The sequence below is a fragment of the Zonotrichia albicollis genome, chromosome Z (assembly GCF_047830755.1).
Source record: "Zonotrichia albicollis isolate bZonAlb1 chromosome Z, bZonAlb1.hap1, whole genome shotgun sequence".
NCBI lineage: Eukaryota > Metazoa > Chordata > Aves > Passeriformes > Passerellidae > Zonotrichia > Zonotrichia albicollis.
In genome coordinates, this window is record NC_133860.1 from 68842916 (window position 1) to 68861801 (window position 18886).

Below are 18886 nucleotides of genomic sequence, written 5' to 3' on the forward strand. Positions count from 1 at the left end.
AATGCTAAAGGTTGAGTGCCTCTGTGTTTACAATAGCAATTTACTAATAAAAAAAAATACATATTTTATTTTGACTTTTCCAGATGGTACCTAAGGATGTCATGGCCCCAAGGCAGAAGAGAAAATTTGAAACTGCTTACATGGATCCCAAAATGAAAGACAGAAAGAAACAACACAACCCCTCTCATTTCAGTTAAGAAACATACATCCTTTTCTGCCAATAACTCAAGCAAGCAGTTCAGCTACACTGGGGATGGTAAATCAACATCACATGAATTACTGGGAGATATATAAAGCAAAAAGCCTAAGTCATCTCATCTTGGCAGAAAGCCAAGACCAAACATTTATAAATTGCTAATATTCACTTTCCAGACTTCAGAATGAAGACGCATTTCTACCCAAATCCAGACTGAACAATAATGCTTATCTAGATATTTATTTATTTATTTAATTGTATTAATAAAATAAAACACTTGAGTATCTGCAGAAACAATAGATTCTCAGCAAGTTGGATCTAAAATAAGTTAATATAAATGTACTGAAATAAAAATGTTAGCCTTTTTTTAGAGGATAGAATAAGAAAAACATAGCAAATGGATTATATTTGGATGATATTTGCATTGGCTGATTAAAATCTGAGGGCATGACATTTGTCTAGCAGCTAATGAAAAACTAATTGTTCTTTGTTCGTCATATGTTACATAAATAACATCGACCCAAAACCACAGATTGTGAGAGCACAAAATCTGTTGAAACCGTGAAGACAGATATGCAAATAGGAGATGCATTTTTTTAGAAGAATTTTGGGTTTGAAATATCTCATAATCAGACACGGTAATCTTATATCCATACTTCAACCAGGTTCAGCTACATGTAAACTGGTACAAAACCCAGAGAAGGAAGTGAACAAGAGCAACCTCCAATAAGAAGAAAAAAGGCTCTCAGTCGGAAATTTAGATAAATCCACGGTAATAAACATGCTGCTATATTATTATTATTTTTATTCTGAAGCAAATTTATCAATATATCATTAGGCTAAGTAAAGAGAAATCTTTACCGTCTACTGTAATGTTCTACATTAATTATTTTTTTCACTGTCTACATTTTTGAGGGACAGAAATCTTGTCAGTACAAAGGTTTCCTTTTTTAAAAGACGCCATCATCCTGATCTCCTCAAATTCCAGACAATATTGAGGAAATTCACTAGATTTCCAACTTTTCCTGCTGTCTTCAGTAACTTAAAACTGGTCAAACAAGAAGCAGGATAGGAAGACACATAGGAATCTAAGAACAAACTAAAGAAAAGAAACTTTCAATTCAACACCCACTACAGGGTACACTGAAGTCTCCCTGGATTTCACTAGCTAACAACACATAACAGTAATGAAACAAAGCTCTTGTAAAAGCTGCAAAGAGATTAGGGACATTATGAAATAGGCAGAGAAGAACATGGCTTTCAAAATTTTCTAAAAGTATTTGTCCTTGCTGTTACTACAGGACCTTTGCTTAGATGGTCTTTTGGAGCAAATACCCAAAAGTGTATACCAGGTATACACTAAGTAAAAAATTAAAAAGGATAGTATTGCTCAAAATAACTTCCTTTTAAAAATGTTTTTATAATTTCTTCTACTGTGAACTATTATCTTCTTTCCAATGTCCCTCTACAAACACCAGCACTGAACACAACAACTTTGTGACCACCAAAATGCTAGGGGAGTTTGTTGAGGCCTTTTCTCCTCCTGACATTAAATGGCAAACTCTCATCCCCTGTTATTTTGTCTTCAAAAATGAGCATTTGTGCAAGAGCAGACCACCATTTCCATGCGCTATGGGTGGAATGAGCCTTCCTCCAAACACAAACATCCATCTGTCTGTCCATAGAGGCCAGCACAATGACTTACTTGGAAAATATTAGACTTGACTCTCAACTCTCATGTTCTCCAGAAAAACTGGGGCCCAAAACCTGAGTTCTCTCTCATGGTTGTCATACAACTTGTGCATTGTATATATCTTTATGCATGAGAATAATTCTATTTTTAAGTATTCATTGTGTGTATATAATTTTTAGAAATAAAATGTTTGGGGTGTTTTTTATGCTGTCTTCAGCTCAAATATAAAGAAATGCAAATAATAAAAGCAAACTGTAATTTCTGATTTTTCCATAGATTCAAGGATCTCAGCAAGGTCAATAACAGTGTATTTGTGGTGCCTATTATAGGTGAGGAAACAGCAGATAGAAGATGAGTCAGGGTAAATAAAGGACTTCCAGGAATTTAAACTCCTTTTGATTTATCTAAACTCACACCATAAACCATAGGAATGAAATGTGCCCTTGTGCCAGGACTGGGATTTATGACTACAGAAGAGCTCAGCTCCTCAGCTGGACAGCCCAGGAGCCAGAGGAGATGATGTTGAGCAAAGGAGGAGGAGGAGGAGGCAGTAGCATGCTTTCATGATATGCAGGGAAGACAGAAGAGAAAATATTTTCCAGTCAAAGGTGCCTACAGCCATGGGCTCTATGGCTTAATGTCATCTGAACTAACATACTGAATCAGAGTGAAATCAGAAGGAAATCAGGCTGAATCAGTGATGTCAGGGGAGGAAAAAGCACTCACCACAGAGAAGGGTGTTTTGCAGATACGATAAACGATATGGTTTGGATGTGCACATTGACTGTCAGCAATCCACAGTGGCATTTGACAGTGAGAAACCTCCCTTGCCAAACACGCACCAGCAGCATCCTCCCGGAGAGATGCCTTTGACCGCTCTCACCGGGCTATCGCACCTGCCCGCCGCCCGGGCAGCACGGCCTGGGCAGGGCAGTGGTGTCAGGCAGAGTGGGGAGGGTGCCAGGAGGAGAGCACCAGGTGCCAGGGGGATGGCACGGGGTGCCAGGGGGAGGGCACAGGGTGCCAGGGGGATGGCACGGGGTGCCAGGAGGATGGCAAGGGGTGCCAGAGGGATGGCAAGGGGTGCCAGGAGGATGGCACGGACTGCCAGGAGGAGGGCACGGGGTGCCAAGAGGATGGCAAGGGGTGCCAGGAGGATGGCAAGGGGTGCCAGGAGGAGGGCACGGGGTGCCAAGAGGATGGCAAGGGGTGCCAGGAGGATGGCACGGGGTGCCAGGGGGATGGCAAGGGGTGCCAGGGGGATGGCACGGACTGCCAGGAGGATGGCACAGGGTGCCAGGGGGAGGCACGGGGTGCCAGGAGGATGGCACGGGATGCCAGGGGGATGGCAAGGGGTGCCAGGAGGAGGGCACGGGGTGCCAGGAGGATGGCAAGGGGTGCCAGGAGGAGGGCATGGGGTGCCAAGAGGATGGCAAGGGGTGCCAGGAGGAGGGCATGGGGTGCCAAGAGGATGGCACGGGGTGCCAGGGTCAGGGGCCGCGGTGCAGACGGGCTGCACGCTGGGCGGGCGGGATGCTGCGTGCCGACCGCGGTGCGGGAATACCGGGTGCGGGCTCCGGCAGCATCGTCTCCAGGGCTGCACCTCCGCGCCTCACCCCGCACGCCAGAGAGCTGGTTTTTTCTTCCCTTTTTTCCTCCTCTTTTTTTTTTTTTTTTTTTTTTTTTTTTTTTTTTTTTTTTTTTTTTTTCCAAGGAGGGTGTTTCCCGCAGTCGGATGGGATCGTGGGTCCCTCCCCTCTACCCACGCTCCTCCACCCACCTCTCTTGCTGTTCCTGCGTGGTCTGGCGGGGCGGTGGGGTGGAGGGCAGTGTGTGGTCCCGGCTGCGTGGCTCGCCCTCCTTTTGTGCGCCCATTTCTAGGTGCACTCCGCAGCGCAGTTCCCCCCATCCCCTATGTGACGCTGGCACAAATGTTTAGAAAACGCAGTAATACGCGCGTGTGTTTTTGTGTCTGTGTGTGTCTGTGGGGTTTTTCTTAAGCCCACGACAAAGCACTATGAGGTCTGAATGGTAAGTTTTTTGGGGTTTTGTTTTTGTGGGTTTTTTTGTTTGTTTGGTTTGGTTTGGTTTGTTGTTTGTTTTTTGGTTTTTTTTAATTATTGCAATTTCTTCTGGAATCGGGGTTTTAAAAAAGAAAAATAAAAGAAGGCAGCAGGCACTATCGGTGGGGGCGGGAGGAGGAGAAAATTCTCGCACGTAACACAAACCTCGTGTCTAACGGAGGTGCAGGCGGGGGAGGCGCGGGCGTGCGGCGGGCGCGGTCCCGCCGCAGCGGGCAGGGCAGGGCAGGGCAGGGCAGGAGCAGCCTGCAGGCGCCCTTGTCTCCGGCCGCTGCCCTTGGCGCAAAGCTGTTGCGAGACGGGCGCCCGAGATCTGCGCCCGGGATGCGCGCTGTAGCGGGATGCGCTCTGAGGCGGGATGCGCGCTGTAGCGGGATGCGCGCTGCGCCCAGGATGCTCGTTGTAGCGGGATGCGCCCTGCGCCCGGGATGCGCGCTGTAGCGGGATGCGCGCTGCGCCTGGGATGCGCGCTGTAGCCTGGGATGCGCGCTGTAGCGGGATGGGCGCTGCGCCCGGGATGCGCACTGAGGCGGGATGCGCGCGGCAGAGAACCCCGCCTCCCTCCTGGGGGGCACTCAGGAAAGAAGCCGGGCATTGCACTGGGAAGGCTTATTTTGTATTTATTTATTTATTTAATCTGTCAAATCCATCTAATTTTCTTAAGGGGTGGATGCTTAGAGCTCTTCGAGCCATATAGAGAAATAGCAAGTTCCCTCGCTTCACCATTACCGTGGGTAATCATGCTCATTGCGACATTTAGCAGTAGGGGAGAATTTACCTCGCCTGGTAGACAGTAATAGTTACCTTGCACCGACCTCATTCTGTGGATATCAGAATAATAGAATATGGGAAGTAGCAGTAAGTATTACTTGACTTCAGCATTACTTAAAGCAATACAGATAATTTTCATCAATTTAAATCTAGTCACTATTCTGATGACACTTTTAGGCTATTGACTGTTGTTGAAAGGACCAGAATTTACCTGTAGCCTAAAGTGATGCACTCTAAAGTGAGTGTAACAGAGCAAAAGAAAGTGAGAAAAAATGAAGTCTGCCCTCGCTGAGAAGAGTTCAAACTGCAAACTTCATAACTGTAGCTATGGTCAGGGTTGATTTTTTCCTATAATCATTAATACTTATTAAACAAGGTTTTGGTTTATTTTATATTGCAATGTTTTCTATCCAAAGGCAGTAATGTTCAGATGGATATTTTCCACAAAAACCTTGATGTATTGCAGAATTATGCACAGTGTCTTCTGTTCAAAAATACTTTTCTTCCTCTGAAAAGTCAAGAATCCATAAAATATATGAGTATATTCAGTTTAATGTTTGTTAGGATTAGTAACTTCTGCACAGTTTTATCCTGAACTGGCAGCAGTTAGCTGAACCCTTCTAAGAACTTACAGGTGGCAAACCATACATGTATTTCTGTAGCCAGAAACTTGTATTTCTTTTCTTCCTATCATAAAGGCTGTTTCTCCTCCCTTCTAATATTACATTCAGTAATATTCTCCTTTTATAGCGATGACACATAATTTAAGTGCTGTAAATATTTATACCTTTTATGCCTTCACTAATGGCTCACCTTTTATTATTGTTATTTTAAGCACTAAGTAGGAGAAAAGTGGTGAGCATTGGCAGGAGAGGATGCTGAATTTGTCGGAAAACTCAAATAACTAGAAGGGGACTCACTTTTCTGGCATATATTCTCCACAGATGTCATCAAGATAGGTTTGTCTATGCCCGTGGTTAGTCTGTTTTCATATCTCTCTACAGATGCTCTCAGGCACGGCAGCAGCCGCCCTTTGGTGCTCTCTGCCCAGAGCTCACCCACTCGCTCACAGTGCAGAGGCATGAGCAACACCCTCATTTACCCTCACCTGCATCTCTTTATGGAGATATCACAGGTTATGCATTAGTGACCCTTGATGTAAAAAAAAAAAAAAATCTCCAAACCACCACCCCCCAAACAGACAAGCAAAACAAAAAAATCGTCCAAGGAATCTAAGAATGCTGTAGGTCGAATTTAATTAAAGCTGTTGAAAAAGATTGGCAATCAAGAAAACTAGAAGACTCGTGGATGCAATATTTGATAGATTTACCTTGCTTGGCAGTGGCTAAAAGTGTGTTTGTCTGAGTAGATGATTGTAGAGGAAAGGCTTTATTTTCCTTGATAAATACCTAGGGAAAAAAGTCTGCATGCTTGTGCAAACACATAGTGTATGCTACCTTCCTGAAGAATACGAGGAGCAATGTTCTGATGAAAGTGGAACTGAAAATCAGAGCAGTGACTGTGAGCAAAATGTACACAGAGACTTCCTGTATGAAATTACTAAGGGTGGAGCGGGAAGACCATGTACACACCTTAGAGCAGACAAGTAGGAAATGAGTTTAAATTCTTCTGATATCACACTTCCTAACTTCAAAGTCCAGCCTTAGTGTGAAAAATGAGGGTTAAAATTGAAGGGCATCAGTAAAAGTACCAGAACTACATCAAATAGGAAAGAATTTCTTGAAAATTTATGGTAAAGGTGATTTTCTGGAGCTTCCTGGTCTTCCTCTTCTGCTTCCTCAGGACTTTCTAAATAATTCTTTGGGATTATTTCCTTCCCAAACCGCCTATAATTCTGAAAGCCCCTGTCAGTTGCTAGATGCCAAGTACCAAAAACGTACAGAAGACATTGATATTTGTTCTGTTAGAATAATTAATTATAGCAATAGTTTCATGTTTGAAACTTAACAAAACAAGGTGGCAAAACCCTCTTGTTTTAATACCTTAATATAATTAGAAATAAAACCAAGATCAGTTTAAATTCTTTCCTTTCTGCCAAAGTATTTGTATAACTTCATGAAGTCTTGACCTGTATTACTTTGAAAGTTTCTGTTTTGCATATTATATATAATCAAAGCATGAGTTCATGTTGAACTATTTGCTAGTTCAAGAACTAATTTTCAGTAATGATTCTCCTCAGAAAAGAGCTTGAAATTTTGGGAGTCAAAGTTCTGAATGGCATTGCTTTGTCTATTTTTACAGAAGAGATTGAAAGTAATGGAAAAATAAGATTTCAGTTGTTTGGGGGGTTTCCATCTTCAAATAGTGCAGATGTCTATTAGTTAGAGATGTGAGAATCATTTAAAATTTATATCAGCTTCAGTGATGAAGTCACTGCAGCACCTTACATATTCTAAGCTTAATTAACTGCATGCTTAAGTCTACCACATTCTAAGATTTCACATTCAGGAAAATAAAAATATTTTTAAAAGAAATCACATTGCTTTGTTTAGGAGGTATCTGGGTCTTTTTAGACAAATATTATTAGAGCCTAATTTTCCTAACCTAAATGTTTGGTGATTCATATAAGGAAAGCTGTTGACCCAAATCCTGAAAATAGTTCTGCATGCCTGAAAAATAAAAAAAAGAACAACCAAAACCAAGAAAGACCCACCCAGCTTTAGACATGGTCATTGAGAAATGCATATATCTGATTCTCTTTAAAAGTACTGGAAGTACGTCATGAGTGTGCTTCCATTCTCTATTTATAACAGGGTATTTATTGGTGGATACACTTGCAGGGATACATGCCTCATATTTACTACAGAGAACTAAACATTTTTAATTTTTCTTAGTCCTTGAAATTAAAACCTTCAAGCACCATGGGAGTGCAAAACACATAATATATACTTAAGGGCTTTAAGCCACCAAGCCTTTTAAAACTTCAATGCTTGAAACTTTTCGTTTTTCATGTTTTTGTGACATTATGATCAGTACTTCAAATGTCAGGCATTCAGAAACCTCTGGCAATAGAAAAAAATGTACTCAAGTGTCTGTGAAGGGGAATATTGAAATGAGAGAGCTATGTTTTTCTTGGAAGTTCGCTTCACAATTTTTGTTCCTGGCTCTGGGTGTTGTTTTGGTGCCATGATGACAAAAATATCAGCCTAGTCTAGCTCAGCATAAATTGATCTGTATGGATTAGTAGTTGTAGATATAAAAATCAAGGTTAACATCACCAGGGTGGTACTCTACTGAGTAGTCAGCAGGTAGTTACTGTGGCTAGACAAGTTGTTTCTGTGAAATGCAGAAGGTATTGACCAGTCTGCTGGGAGTGTTGTGATGCTGTGCTTGTCTTGGAATCCCTTCCCTGTTCACCTGATGCTTATGTTCAGTCAAAGAGTTAAGACTGACTTCTCTTCTAGAAATTAAATCCTCACGCTCAGCTGTATCTGTGGCCACAGAAGTGCAAAATTGGCACATTTCTGAGAACTGCTTTTTTTTTAAAGTACGAGATCTAAATACTGGGTGTCATTATTAGTACCAAGAGATAACGACCACATAGGGCCTCAGCATAAGAACAAATTTACAAATATTATCATTTGAAGCACTTTTATTTTCCCCCAAGAGTACAATTTAATGTGTATAAAGTGTTTGCTGCTCCAGTGGCTACTTTTTCTACAATGTGTCATGGATGCTGGGGTCAACATGGTCTAAAGGAAGGCTGGTTATTCCCCCTAGGCATGACTTTACACTTTCTTGTTCCTGTAGCCCTACTGACCAGTCAGACAATCTGCAGAAGTGATAATTTATAAACAAAGTGGCAGGAGTGGGCATTGAGACGTGGGGAGTACAGGCTGTTATTTTTATATCAGTGAATCAAGGTTTTGATTCTTAGCGATAAGATTTTAATGTTTGTTAAGTACACTTTTTCTTGCTAGTTATGAAGTGTTCATAAAATCAGGTTTGTATATTTAATCCAGATTATGTAAATTGTTTTAATATAAGTGTTGAAATATAGCATTAAAATATCTTCAACATATTAATAAATATATTAAAAATTTAAATTTAAAAAAATTAGAAGGCCAGTTTGGGAGGGGAGAGGGGGAGACAGAACCAAAATAAGCTCCCTGACTAGTGTCCCACTATCAGTTATAATTTCTTTAAAAGTGAATGACCACTGGATTTCGCATTAAACTGAGTCTGCTGTGATGAGTTTTTACATTCCATTGCACACTATGTTGTTCAAAACATGCAGCATATGAAACAGATGGCTTGGGAAGACTGTCAAAAAAACCTGCTGGGCCTTCTCTGGTATTACCTTAAAGCAAAAGGGAGGATGAGTAAGTGTGCTGTAATTTTTGGCTTTAACACAGTGTTCAGGAAGCTCAGTGTCTGAAGGCAAGCTTACTCAATCACAGTAACACATATAAAAACAGATACCTATTTGAGGGTAATAGAGCAATAAAATTATTGGAAATTGTGGGGATGAAAGGAAGAATTGAAAATTGAAGTGGGAAAGGGGGCAGACCTTTTTCAAGATGCTTATCACAGGACTGAGCAATGCAGGAAAATAAATTTAACCAGGACTTTCACATGACATCTTTAAATATTCTTGTGTACAATATAGTAGAAGATAAGTCTTGCAACCTCTAATTTAATTGTTTTAAATTATGATTTCAGAGATCTCCTTGTGAAATTAACAGTTGTGCCTCCAAGACCTGCTTGGTTATGGTTTCAAAATTTCTAAGCATGTAGAATCTTCTAACCAAGGGCAAGCAATGTATTTTGTACTAGAGGCATGAAAATCAGACCCTACTGTATGAATATAGGTCTGCAAGACAGTGTCTTTTCAGGAGACATTTCATGTACTGGTAGTATTATAAGTAGTAAGACATCCAAATTCCTCATATTTATGTGCACAATAAATTTTTAGAAGTAGCTCTTTCATTTTGTTTCTTTTTTTTTTAATCCCAGTTTTTCAGCTGCATACTTTTATTCAACCTTGACTGAGAATTACTAGACCTGGTATTTCAAGTCAAAATTACTAAAACTAATAAATATTCAGTAGTATTAAAAAAGCTAATCCATATTTGGGTTCACAGTTTACTGAAATGAAGATTTATTTCCAGAAGATGATATCACTATGTAACTGTTCAAAATGTGGACATTGCAGCATTAGGAAAATAATTTTCTTACTCATTGCTGAATTTTTGTTAACTATAAAAATGACCATACAAAATGATCACTGAAAGTTTCATGGATAGTGTGAATTTTTGCAACTTCTTTTTCTCATTTGTTGTTAGTTTATTTTAAGTATTATCATTGTTCCATTGTCTGATAAAGCTGAGATGTTTAACTGGCTGTCTCAGCTATGTTTTTATTTTTCAGCTCTGGAAAGTCATTGCACATGACTTTGCAATACAGTTATATTAGAACTTTGGGAGATAAATACCGCTAAAATTAAGTTCTAATGCTTAAGTTTATCTATTATTTTAAAAATGCACCTTTAGCCTATTTTTACTTGCTTTCTTTCTTGGCAATGGGTTTTCATTTCATGTTTTAGGAAACTCCTATAAATGTTATTATGTTAGTACTTCAAAATGGGAAAGAAAGGAAGAAACATGTGAAATACTCTTGTACTCATTTTGTTTGTAATTTTGAATAGCTTTCAAATTAGAATGATTTTTCCAGATTTTTATAGGCTTGCCCAATCCAGCTGTATATTTTATATGCTAATTTAAGTTCTATTTTTGTTCCCCTTGGGATTTTGAGTGATTATAATTGTTGCTCTTCAAAAGCCAAACAGATGATGATTGCCGCTTCAGGAATATACCAAAAGAAACCAGCTTTCATTAAACCTGCTCATCCACTTCATAATTATCTCCATTTTTTCTCACTAAGAAGCAAAAAAAATGGCAACTGCAGTTCACTGAAGCCAGTTCAGTTATTTAAACATCACTTTACTGCGATAACAGGAGGTGTTAAAGCAGAAGGCTTTTCAAACACTAAGATGTAGCCAGTCCTGTAATAGGGGTGCCAACTGGAAGACCAGACCCTTCATGTCAGCTTGGAATACAATGCTAGAGGCCAAAGAAGTTGCTATGAGTTCTGCTCTGCCTGGGACAATTTCTGGAGGACAAAACATAGATTGACAACTGTTTTGCAAGGTATTTTCTTGTCTGTCAGTAAGCAGGAACATGAGAGAGGAAGAAAGGAGGTTGGAACAGGCTCTGACACAGACAGTAATGAAGTTAAAAAGGCAAATGATACAAGCTTTGATCATAGGTTCACTCTTTGTATCTGTCAGCCCTAGTGACGTTTGTGAATGACCTGGGCTAAACCAGAAGGTTTCTCTAGAGTTTGTTTCAGCAGTAAATTTTAGTTTAATTCCATTTTAAAAACATTCATAGAGAGGTTTTGCAGTGAAGATCAGTGCTGGAGAGGAATGAATCCCTGGGAATTGCAACAAGATGCTGTGATATCTGTCATTTCATGAGCACTGTCATAAAGAGGGATGAAAAGACTCAGAGGCTTCTCAAGATCTAGAAATATGTAGACAGTTCTTTAGTTCACACAATTGGTTGAAAACCTCAATATTTATATTTTTGCAGGTATCTTCTGATGTTTTCCTTATCTTAAAAATGTAAGTAGTGTTGCTGGGTTTTTTCCTACCTGCTCTCTGAAGTTTGATTCCTGCAGTTTACAGGAAGAAGTCTGACCATATGTGTTGCCATTTGTCCTCTGCTGCTTTGTTTATGCAGGCAGTCAGTGACAGTGTGTCTGTATAAATCACAGTTTACCACTCAAAGGGGCTGATACAAAAACAGTTCCATCATCAGTTTCTTCTTTAAAGACAGACTGCAGCAGCTGTCTTAAAACATGGATCTTTGATCAAAGACAGCAAGAATCTTTCACAATTCTGATCTCCCACAGGTTACATTTATGCAGAGGAGATGACCAGGAAAAAAAGTACGAATTCAAAAGGGGATTAATTTAGGTTTTTATTTCTTGAGTTTAAAAACCTATATGAGAGCAGAGGTTAAACTAAGCCAGTTGTCAGAAAGTCCTTTTTATCAATTGCGGAGGCAAAACTTCTGTCAATCCATGCCTTTCTACCTTACCCAGAATGTTACAGAGTTTTGGCTATAGTAGCATAATCTGAGAGAAAAATTGCATGGGCTAGAGACTGGAGGGGAAAAAAAAAGCCCTTTCAGATAGAACAGAGGTAACATCCACTGATTGCAGTTTTGTTGGTACAGCATGGGGAATCTTCTAAACTTGTGAAGTTTTCTAAACTCACAATGCCTCGTTAGCATCAGCAGTGTAATCCTCATCTCCTTGAGACCAAAAGGCAGAAGGTACAATCCCAGAGCCCAGGCAGCAGGCTGTTGGGAGCAGAGCTTTCCCTTTCAATCCCAACCAGCTGTGTTCAGTATGGCCAGCAGTTCTGGGGCATTTTCATCTCCATCTAGAGTGTCTTAGAACCAGATCAAGCTTCCCATCTAATCCAGGAGCCACAACAGTGACGTCTGCTCTGGAAGGATCATTGTGCCCCTGTCACATGCATACCCGGAATGGGTTTTATAAAGCTACAAATTCAAACACTGACTGAGTGATAACAGGGGTGCATTTCCTTTTGAAAACTGCTTTCAAATGAAAACATTATTTACTTCCCCCAAAGATTTGATACTGCATCTACATTTGTCTGCATTTCTGTTGTTTAAGGACAAGTTTTGTTTGACCTGAGCTGTTTTCCTCCCTTCCTCACGCTCTGGCAGGAGGATTCCAGATGCTGCAGTGTATTTCTTTGTGCAGGAAAAGGAAATGGGAAGAAGAGAAACAGTGACACTGAGATCAGTCCTATCCATAAGGCAAATAAAGAATAGGTGACTGATCCTAAAGGTAGCTAATGTAGGAGTTTATCAGAGCTGACACCTACCTCTCATTGATTATCAAGAAATGTTTCATCATGTCACCACTGCCTAAAAATCAGAGCTCAGCGCAAAATAACACAGTTCAGGAAATCCTGATCTGTGAATCCTGTCTTCATGTTTTGACTGTTTTGCTTTGGTCTTTATCGTCTCTTGCTTAAAATGCATTTATATTAAATAAAACTAAAAGTGTATTTAGGACTTAGTTTTCTAATTGCTGGTAATTCAAATTTGTATTTGCAAAATGTCCTGCACTTAATGAGGAAAGGAACAGGAGGTTGCAGGTTGTAGATTGTAGAGAATATTGCATTAATTCTTTTTATAAATGGTTTATTAAACAAAGCACTACATCTAGATTCTAAATTTATTATCTTTCCTGAGGTAGCTTAATTGCATATCTACTTCCTAAACTGTTCAAGACGCATTTCTGCAGTAGCGGTTTTGCAGTGTAACAATGTGCATTCTGCCATATCACTCTGATCAAACACCAAACTCTTTGCAGACAGTGCATTTTCACAATGGCAAATGATACTTCAGAGTCCTCTTTGCAAGCTGGCCACACTGCCTACTTCTAGCTGCAAAGTGCTCTTATACTTTGCAGCTGAAGAAGTATTTAGGCATCTTTTAATACTTGCTTATGTTTCCTTCTTGTTATGTTACCATTCAGAGTAAGCATTTTTAGCCAAATTAATGTGGAAGGTATTGAACGTGCAAATTAAGCATGAAAGAAAACTGTTCAAAAGCAGAATATTTCATAATTAATTGAAAACTACAATTTTGCATGTTAGGATTACCTCAATAGGATGGAAAACAACCATCTTATTTGTCTTTTTTTAAAAATTGTTTTTCAGGTTTTTGTTTTCTCAGTGGTGGATATTTGATCTTATCCCCACATTGTCTGCTTCTGGTGTGATTTCCTTGTTTAATTTGGAACTAAAATTTGCAAAACTACAAAACATTCTTACAGAAGCAGTAAACACTAATAAATTATCTGTGGTGTTGTAAGAAATTGTGAAGATAGTTACTCAGTACTTAAAGGCTATGAATATAAATTGACTGTGTGTATTATGAAGGAAGGTTTATTATAAAATATGGTATCTTTATTCTCAGGTATTTTTTGCAGAGTTCTGTGAATTAAAAAAAAAAAAAAGAAAAACAAAACAGAGGAAATGAAAGTCTACTCTAAATAATAATATTGAAACCAAAGAAGGAAAGATGAAAAAGCTTAACTGAAAATTAACTTGAAAATTCTTGGCATAATAGGAGTTAAACAATGTAAGACTAGAGTGAATTCTTCTTTCCTCTGTAACCTAAAGGCAGCATAGTAAGAATAAAAGAGATGTTCTATGGTATAATTAATGGAAATAACTGTTGCTACTCTAACAATTTAAAACCAGCTTTATTACATTTTACATTAGAGCAATTTTCTTATGATTACTAAAGCACTTCCTAAAGCAACAATAATATTTCTTTCTCCTATGAAACTGCAGCATTAAGAAGGTGGTACACTTGATGTACATGGCCAGTCCATTTGAGAACAGTTCTTACATACAGTACAAAAATTAACTCAGGCAAAATGATACATGCATAAGATACATGTGTTAAGCAATAGAAATTCTTTGCAGTTAAATAGATGAGAATTGTTCCACGTTTGACTCCACCTGCTATAAAAATTTCCATTTATTTCAGTAAGATTACTGTACCAAGGAGAGCAAACTATATGTTGAAGTTTCCACAGTGTTACAGCTCTACATCACTACCCCTACATCTTATCCAAATGGAAATTAAGAAAGCCATTTTCCACAACAGCAACAAAACTAAAGGCAAAGAAGAACACATTCTGTCCACTCATTTAGTCTATACAAGCATCTTCTGGAGCTGTAACTTGGTTTTTAAAGAAAAATAAAAAACATAAAAATTCTGTATTTAACTTTTCTTTCTGTCCAAAAGCATTTGACTAATCAAGACAGTACTGGCCTATGGCTGAATCAGCACTTTACAATCAGAGCTGGGAGAAGCAACAATTACATAAAGACTAAATCCAGCTCTGTAATTTTTAATAACCTTGTTTCTCCTTGTGTCAATCTTATCAAGAATGAGGAAAGACATAGCCTTGTGGACTGAAAAGAGATGTTAGAGGTGATGTCTCCAAACAGCAGCTGTTCAATTATTCTTAATGTGCTGTGGAGATGCAAGAAGAGCATCCCTGTGGAAGCATTAAGTTCTAGGAGAAAATGCTGGTTTTGGAGAGTGAAAAGGATATGTTCTGAATTCATTTGTTGCTTCCCCACCTCCTTTCCCAAGCTTAAATGGGATAATGGGGTAATTTTTTTTTTTTTTTTTAATTTGCCATATGTCTCCTTATATGTCCAGAGTCTCTGTTTCTTTCTTTCTTGTGTATTAAAAAGGCAGTCTTTCCCAATTTGAATAACTACAGCCTAAAATACTTTCTTGACTCCTTTTCTTATTTTTAATTCCTCTGTTTTCTCTCAATTACTGTTTCTTGTTTTCTGCCCACACCTTCCAGGCACTGGGTGGTACAGCATTGCCACAATTTAACACCAATTTATGGCAAACTAGGTGGTGGTGCTGTAGAACAGGTCTAATGAGAAACCTTTGAATGCTTATGATTTTACTAGCCTTTTTATCCCGTGTTGTGGAAATGGGCTTCACTTACTGTTCTTCAGTAAACCATCTTCATCAAAGCATGCAATTAAATATTGATTTTCTTGAGATATGTATACACTATATATCTTAACATATACTCTATAGAAACTATGGTGATTCTATGCAGGTACAAGCAATAAATAGTTGATCCCTCTGTCTCAGCTGTCTCAGTCTTTCATGGAAAATGCAGTTATTCCAAGCAGAAAAGACTGCAGAATAAGTGACTGTCTGAACATCATATTACACAGTCTATCTGCATGGCCCATGATGCTCATTTGCATAGTAGGCTATAAGGACCTCAAACACCCAGTTAAAATAGAAAAAACCCAAAAATATATTAGCCTGTTTGAGCATGCTAAAGAAACATGGGGATCTGAATACATAAAACAAAGACTGGGAGAACAAATAAGATCCTGTTTGAAGGCAAATAAATGCCACATATCTGACTGTTAGAAAGTGAGAAGATGGATGTAAGTTTCACAATTTGGTTATTTTATTCTGGTTCTGAATATGCTCATTGACAATTACAGGGATGCTTTAAAAGGATTAAGGAGGAACTATAGCAAAAAAATTAAAATACTTGGAGTGCAACTTGATATTTTCCTTTTGTCTTAGTGTAGCAGCTAGGAGCACTGATTATATGCAGGTAGAATACATCTGGTGTAAATCCCGTCCATTTCAAGATTTTCCATGCAGGGGAAAAGATGAAAAAGGAGGAGGATGGAAAGGCTAAGTATGCCTTTTTACAGCGTTTTTAATAATTGTGGCTTAATTGCATTTGTTGCTTACATCCTCTTTCATGCAGATTGGAAATGTTGATCTCATATCTTTGGGAAGAGCCGTAGGTTTCCATAATCAAAAAGCAATATCCAGTCATTCTGTAATACTCATTTCCTTTTTTCTTCCTGTCCCAAAAGTAAAAAAAAAAATAAGCAAACAACAACAAAAACCACAAACAAAACCCCAAAAACCTAAAACCAACCGAACAAAAAAGTTAAGTTCCACTTAAAAGTGGTTAAAGGTGAGTTGAAGGAGGCAGGCTCTGCTGGTTTAACACTTAAGTTTTGCAAAGCAAATTTGAGTAGCAAAAACTTCACATCTTCTTGACCCATAACATGACTATTATCACTTTTGTGGTAAATATCACATGATTTACATCAGCTTTTAGTCTCACAATGTGTCTTCCATTTTCTGTAAGGGATGAAGAAAATAACGTAGACATGATAGGGGAAAGATTATGAAAATCATGCTATCATGAAAATACTGTTTCAAACCAGTTCCCATTATTAGGAGCCATTACTAGACCATGAAAATTTAATCCTGGTCCTTAATCACCTTCAGTATTTTGCTATTTGAACATAAAAAGCAGATTCTTCATAGTAGTTTCACATTCTGCAGTTTAAAGGTGAATCTTTAGTATAATTGCTTATGTCTGGTAATGGTGTCTTAAGTGTAGAATTTTTTTCCTTCTTGTCCAGGATGAATTTGGTGGGTGTTTATATATGTGCCTGATGCAGGAGTTTTGTTGGCCAAAGTTATCAATAAGTTACTATTTCACCATTTTAAGTGGCCAAATCGGAATTATGAAAGGATGCATGAAAGAATGCAGATTGTATCTATCTTAATTCTGGATTACCATGTCTCATGTGGACCAAATAAAAGCAAATTGAAAATCAATAGCCAAATGCTGAAAAGCACTTTGAAAATAGAGGTCTGGAAGATCAAAATCAGAATGAAACCAACAATGAGTCCTTGAATTTGTCTGAAAAGATGCTAGAATGCAAATAGCTTTGCTCATCAGACTTGTATTTGCTTGGTTTCAGTGCTCACTGACAGCAGGAGAAAAATGTGTAGAGAACTTTTCTAGTACTTCACAGGTTTTTTTAGCTCGTGGGATCCATTTCTGTCTTGGTGTGGTTTTTTGGTGGTGTTTTCTGGGGTGTTTTTTTCTGTGGTTTTAATGTTTTGGGTGTTTATTGTGATTTTGGTTTTTTTTTTTTCTCAAACATTCAACTGATTTTAAATGACAAAAAGGGAAAAACATTATTTAGAACTGTTGTCATTTTGTTGGTGGGAAATGATACAAAAATCTTATTCTCTGAGGGAAAATAAACTTTATATCTAACTTGAACCTCAGCAACTTGCTTAAGTAATATGATTGAGTACTTTACTATTCTTAAAATACTACTTAAAAGTAATATTCATTACTACTACAGTTGAAAAGTGCCTTGATTTTGGAGGATTCTTTTTATCTAAGAAGCAGAAATAAGACTCATTAGTCTCTCTTTTTCCCAAATCTCTGCCAAAATAATAACAAAAAGAAATATAGCACCTTCATGTCTGTTCTGCAGGGTATATATTTATTGTCTAATGACCAAACACAGAGAAGAACTTTCAGGAGAGATGTATGTCCATGACAACATCAGAATAATTTGCTGTAGTTTTGTGACATATCTTGTTCCACTAAGTCATACGACACAGTGCAGTATGCTACTATTAGTTTGAATAACCTTTTAGATATTTAAAGCTACACAATCATTTATGATTTGGATTTGCTGATGACTCACCTCCAGCAGAATCAAAGTAGTACAGAGCTATGCATACTACTTCTGATGGAAAAACTGAGTTGTATAACAGAAGAAACAAAACCTCCAGCACTTAAAGAGAAGAAAACTAGGCCAGCACCAGTGAAAGACCATTGTGTCATCCACAGTTGAGTAATTCTGATATAAAAAAGAAAAAAAAGTAGTTATTTAGGTATTTATAAGCTTGATAGTTCAAAGGAAGATATTGATGATATACGTAACATAGAGGAAGTCCTTTCTGAAAGTGTGATTTGGTTTTTGTATCAAGTAATTGCAAGAAATAATTGGCAAATTCCACATCTTTTGAATATTAAGCCACTTTATTAAAAAAATTTAGCATGTAACATATAAAGGAAAGTATGAAAAACGGTGTAAAGTTACATGGCAAGCAAGGAGTACACATAAAAAAGAGATAACTGCCTTTAACATATTGCTATGAAAAAAGTATTTTTAATATTCCCTTCTCAAGAGCATGCTGACAGTTGTTCACTCCCCACATCTGAGCAATCATAGCAGGTGTGTCTTATAAAAAGATGAACTTTATTTGGAGAAGGAGGGAAATAAGCTAATTTCACACACTTTCTGAAATCCTGCCCTTATATGTTAGCACAGAACACAGTGTGTACCTTTACTGAATCATTATTGCTAGCTGGAGTCACATTCATTTAATTGAATAAAACAAAAAATTGAAGTTGATACTTAAAATTACATGGAATATATTTAAGTACTTGCCTTACAAGGTCAAAAAAATTCCATCTATTACCTCTGTGATCTGATTATTTGAAAATGATCTAATCAAATATTATACAAACACTTTGGAATTTACAAGGACTTTTTCAGTATATAATGGCAGAAACTTCCACTATATTGCTTCACTGTGCTGTCAGCAGGAAGTATGCTGGCATACTAAAAAAGCTATCTTTGAGTAATACGTGCTTTCCCCCTCAACAAATGAAAAC

At 38.2% G+C, this 18886-nt stretch overlaps 1 protein-coding gene across 1 annotated transcript in view; it reads left to right on the forward strand.

The window, feature by feature from the left end:
- The first annotated feature begins 3686 nt into the window (after window positions 1–3686).
- ELAVL2 (ELAV like RNA binding protein 2) overlaps window positions 3687–18886 on the forward strand; it is a 111506-nt gene continuing 96306 nt past the window's right edge. The window contains exon 1 of the mRNA XM_074533595.1: window positions 3687–3920. Coding sequence (XP_074389696.1) covers window positions 3918–3920 — 3 coding nt within the window. The 5' untranslated portion in view covers window positions 3687–3917. The remainder of the gene's footprint in view (window positions 3921–18886) is intronic.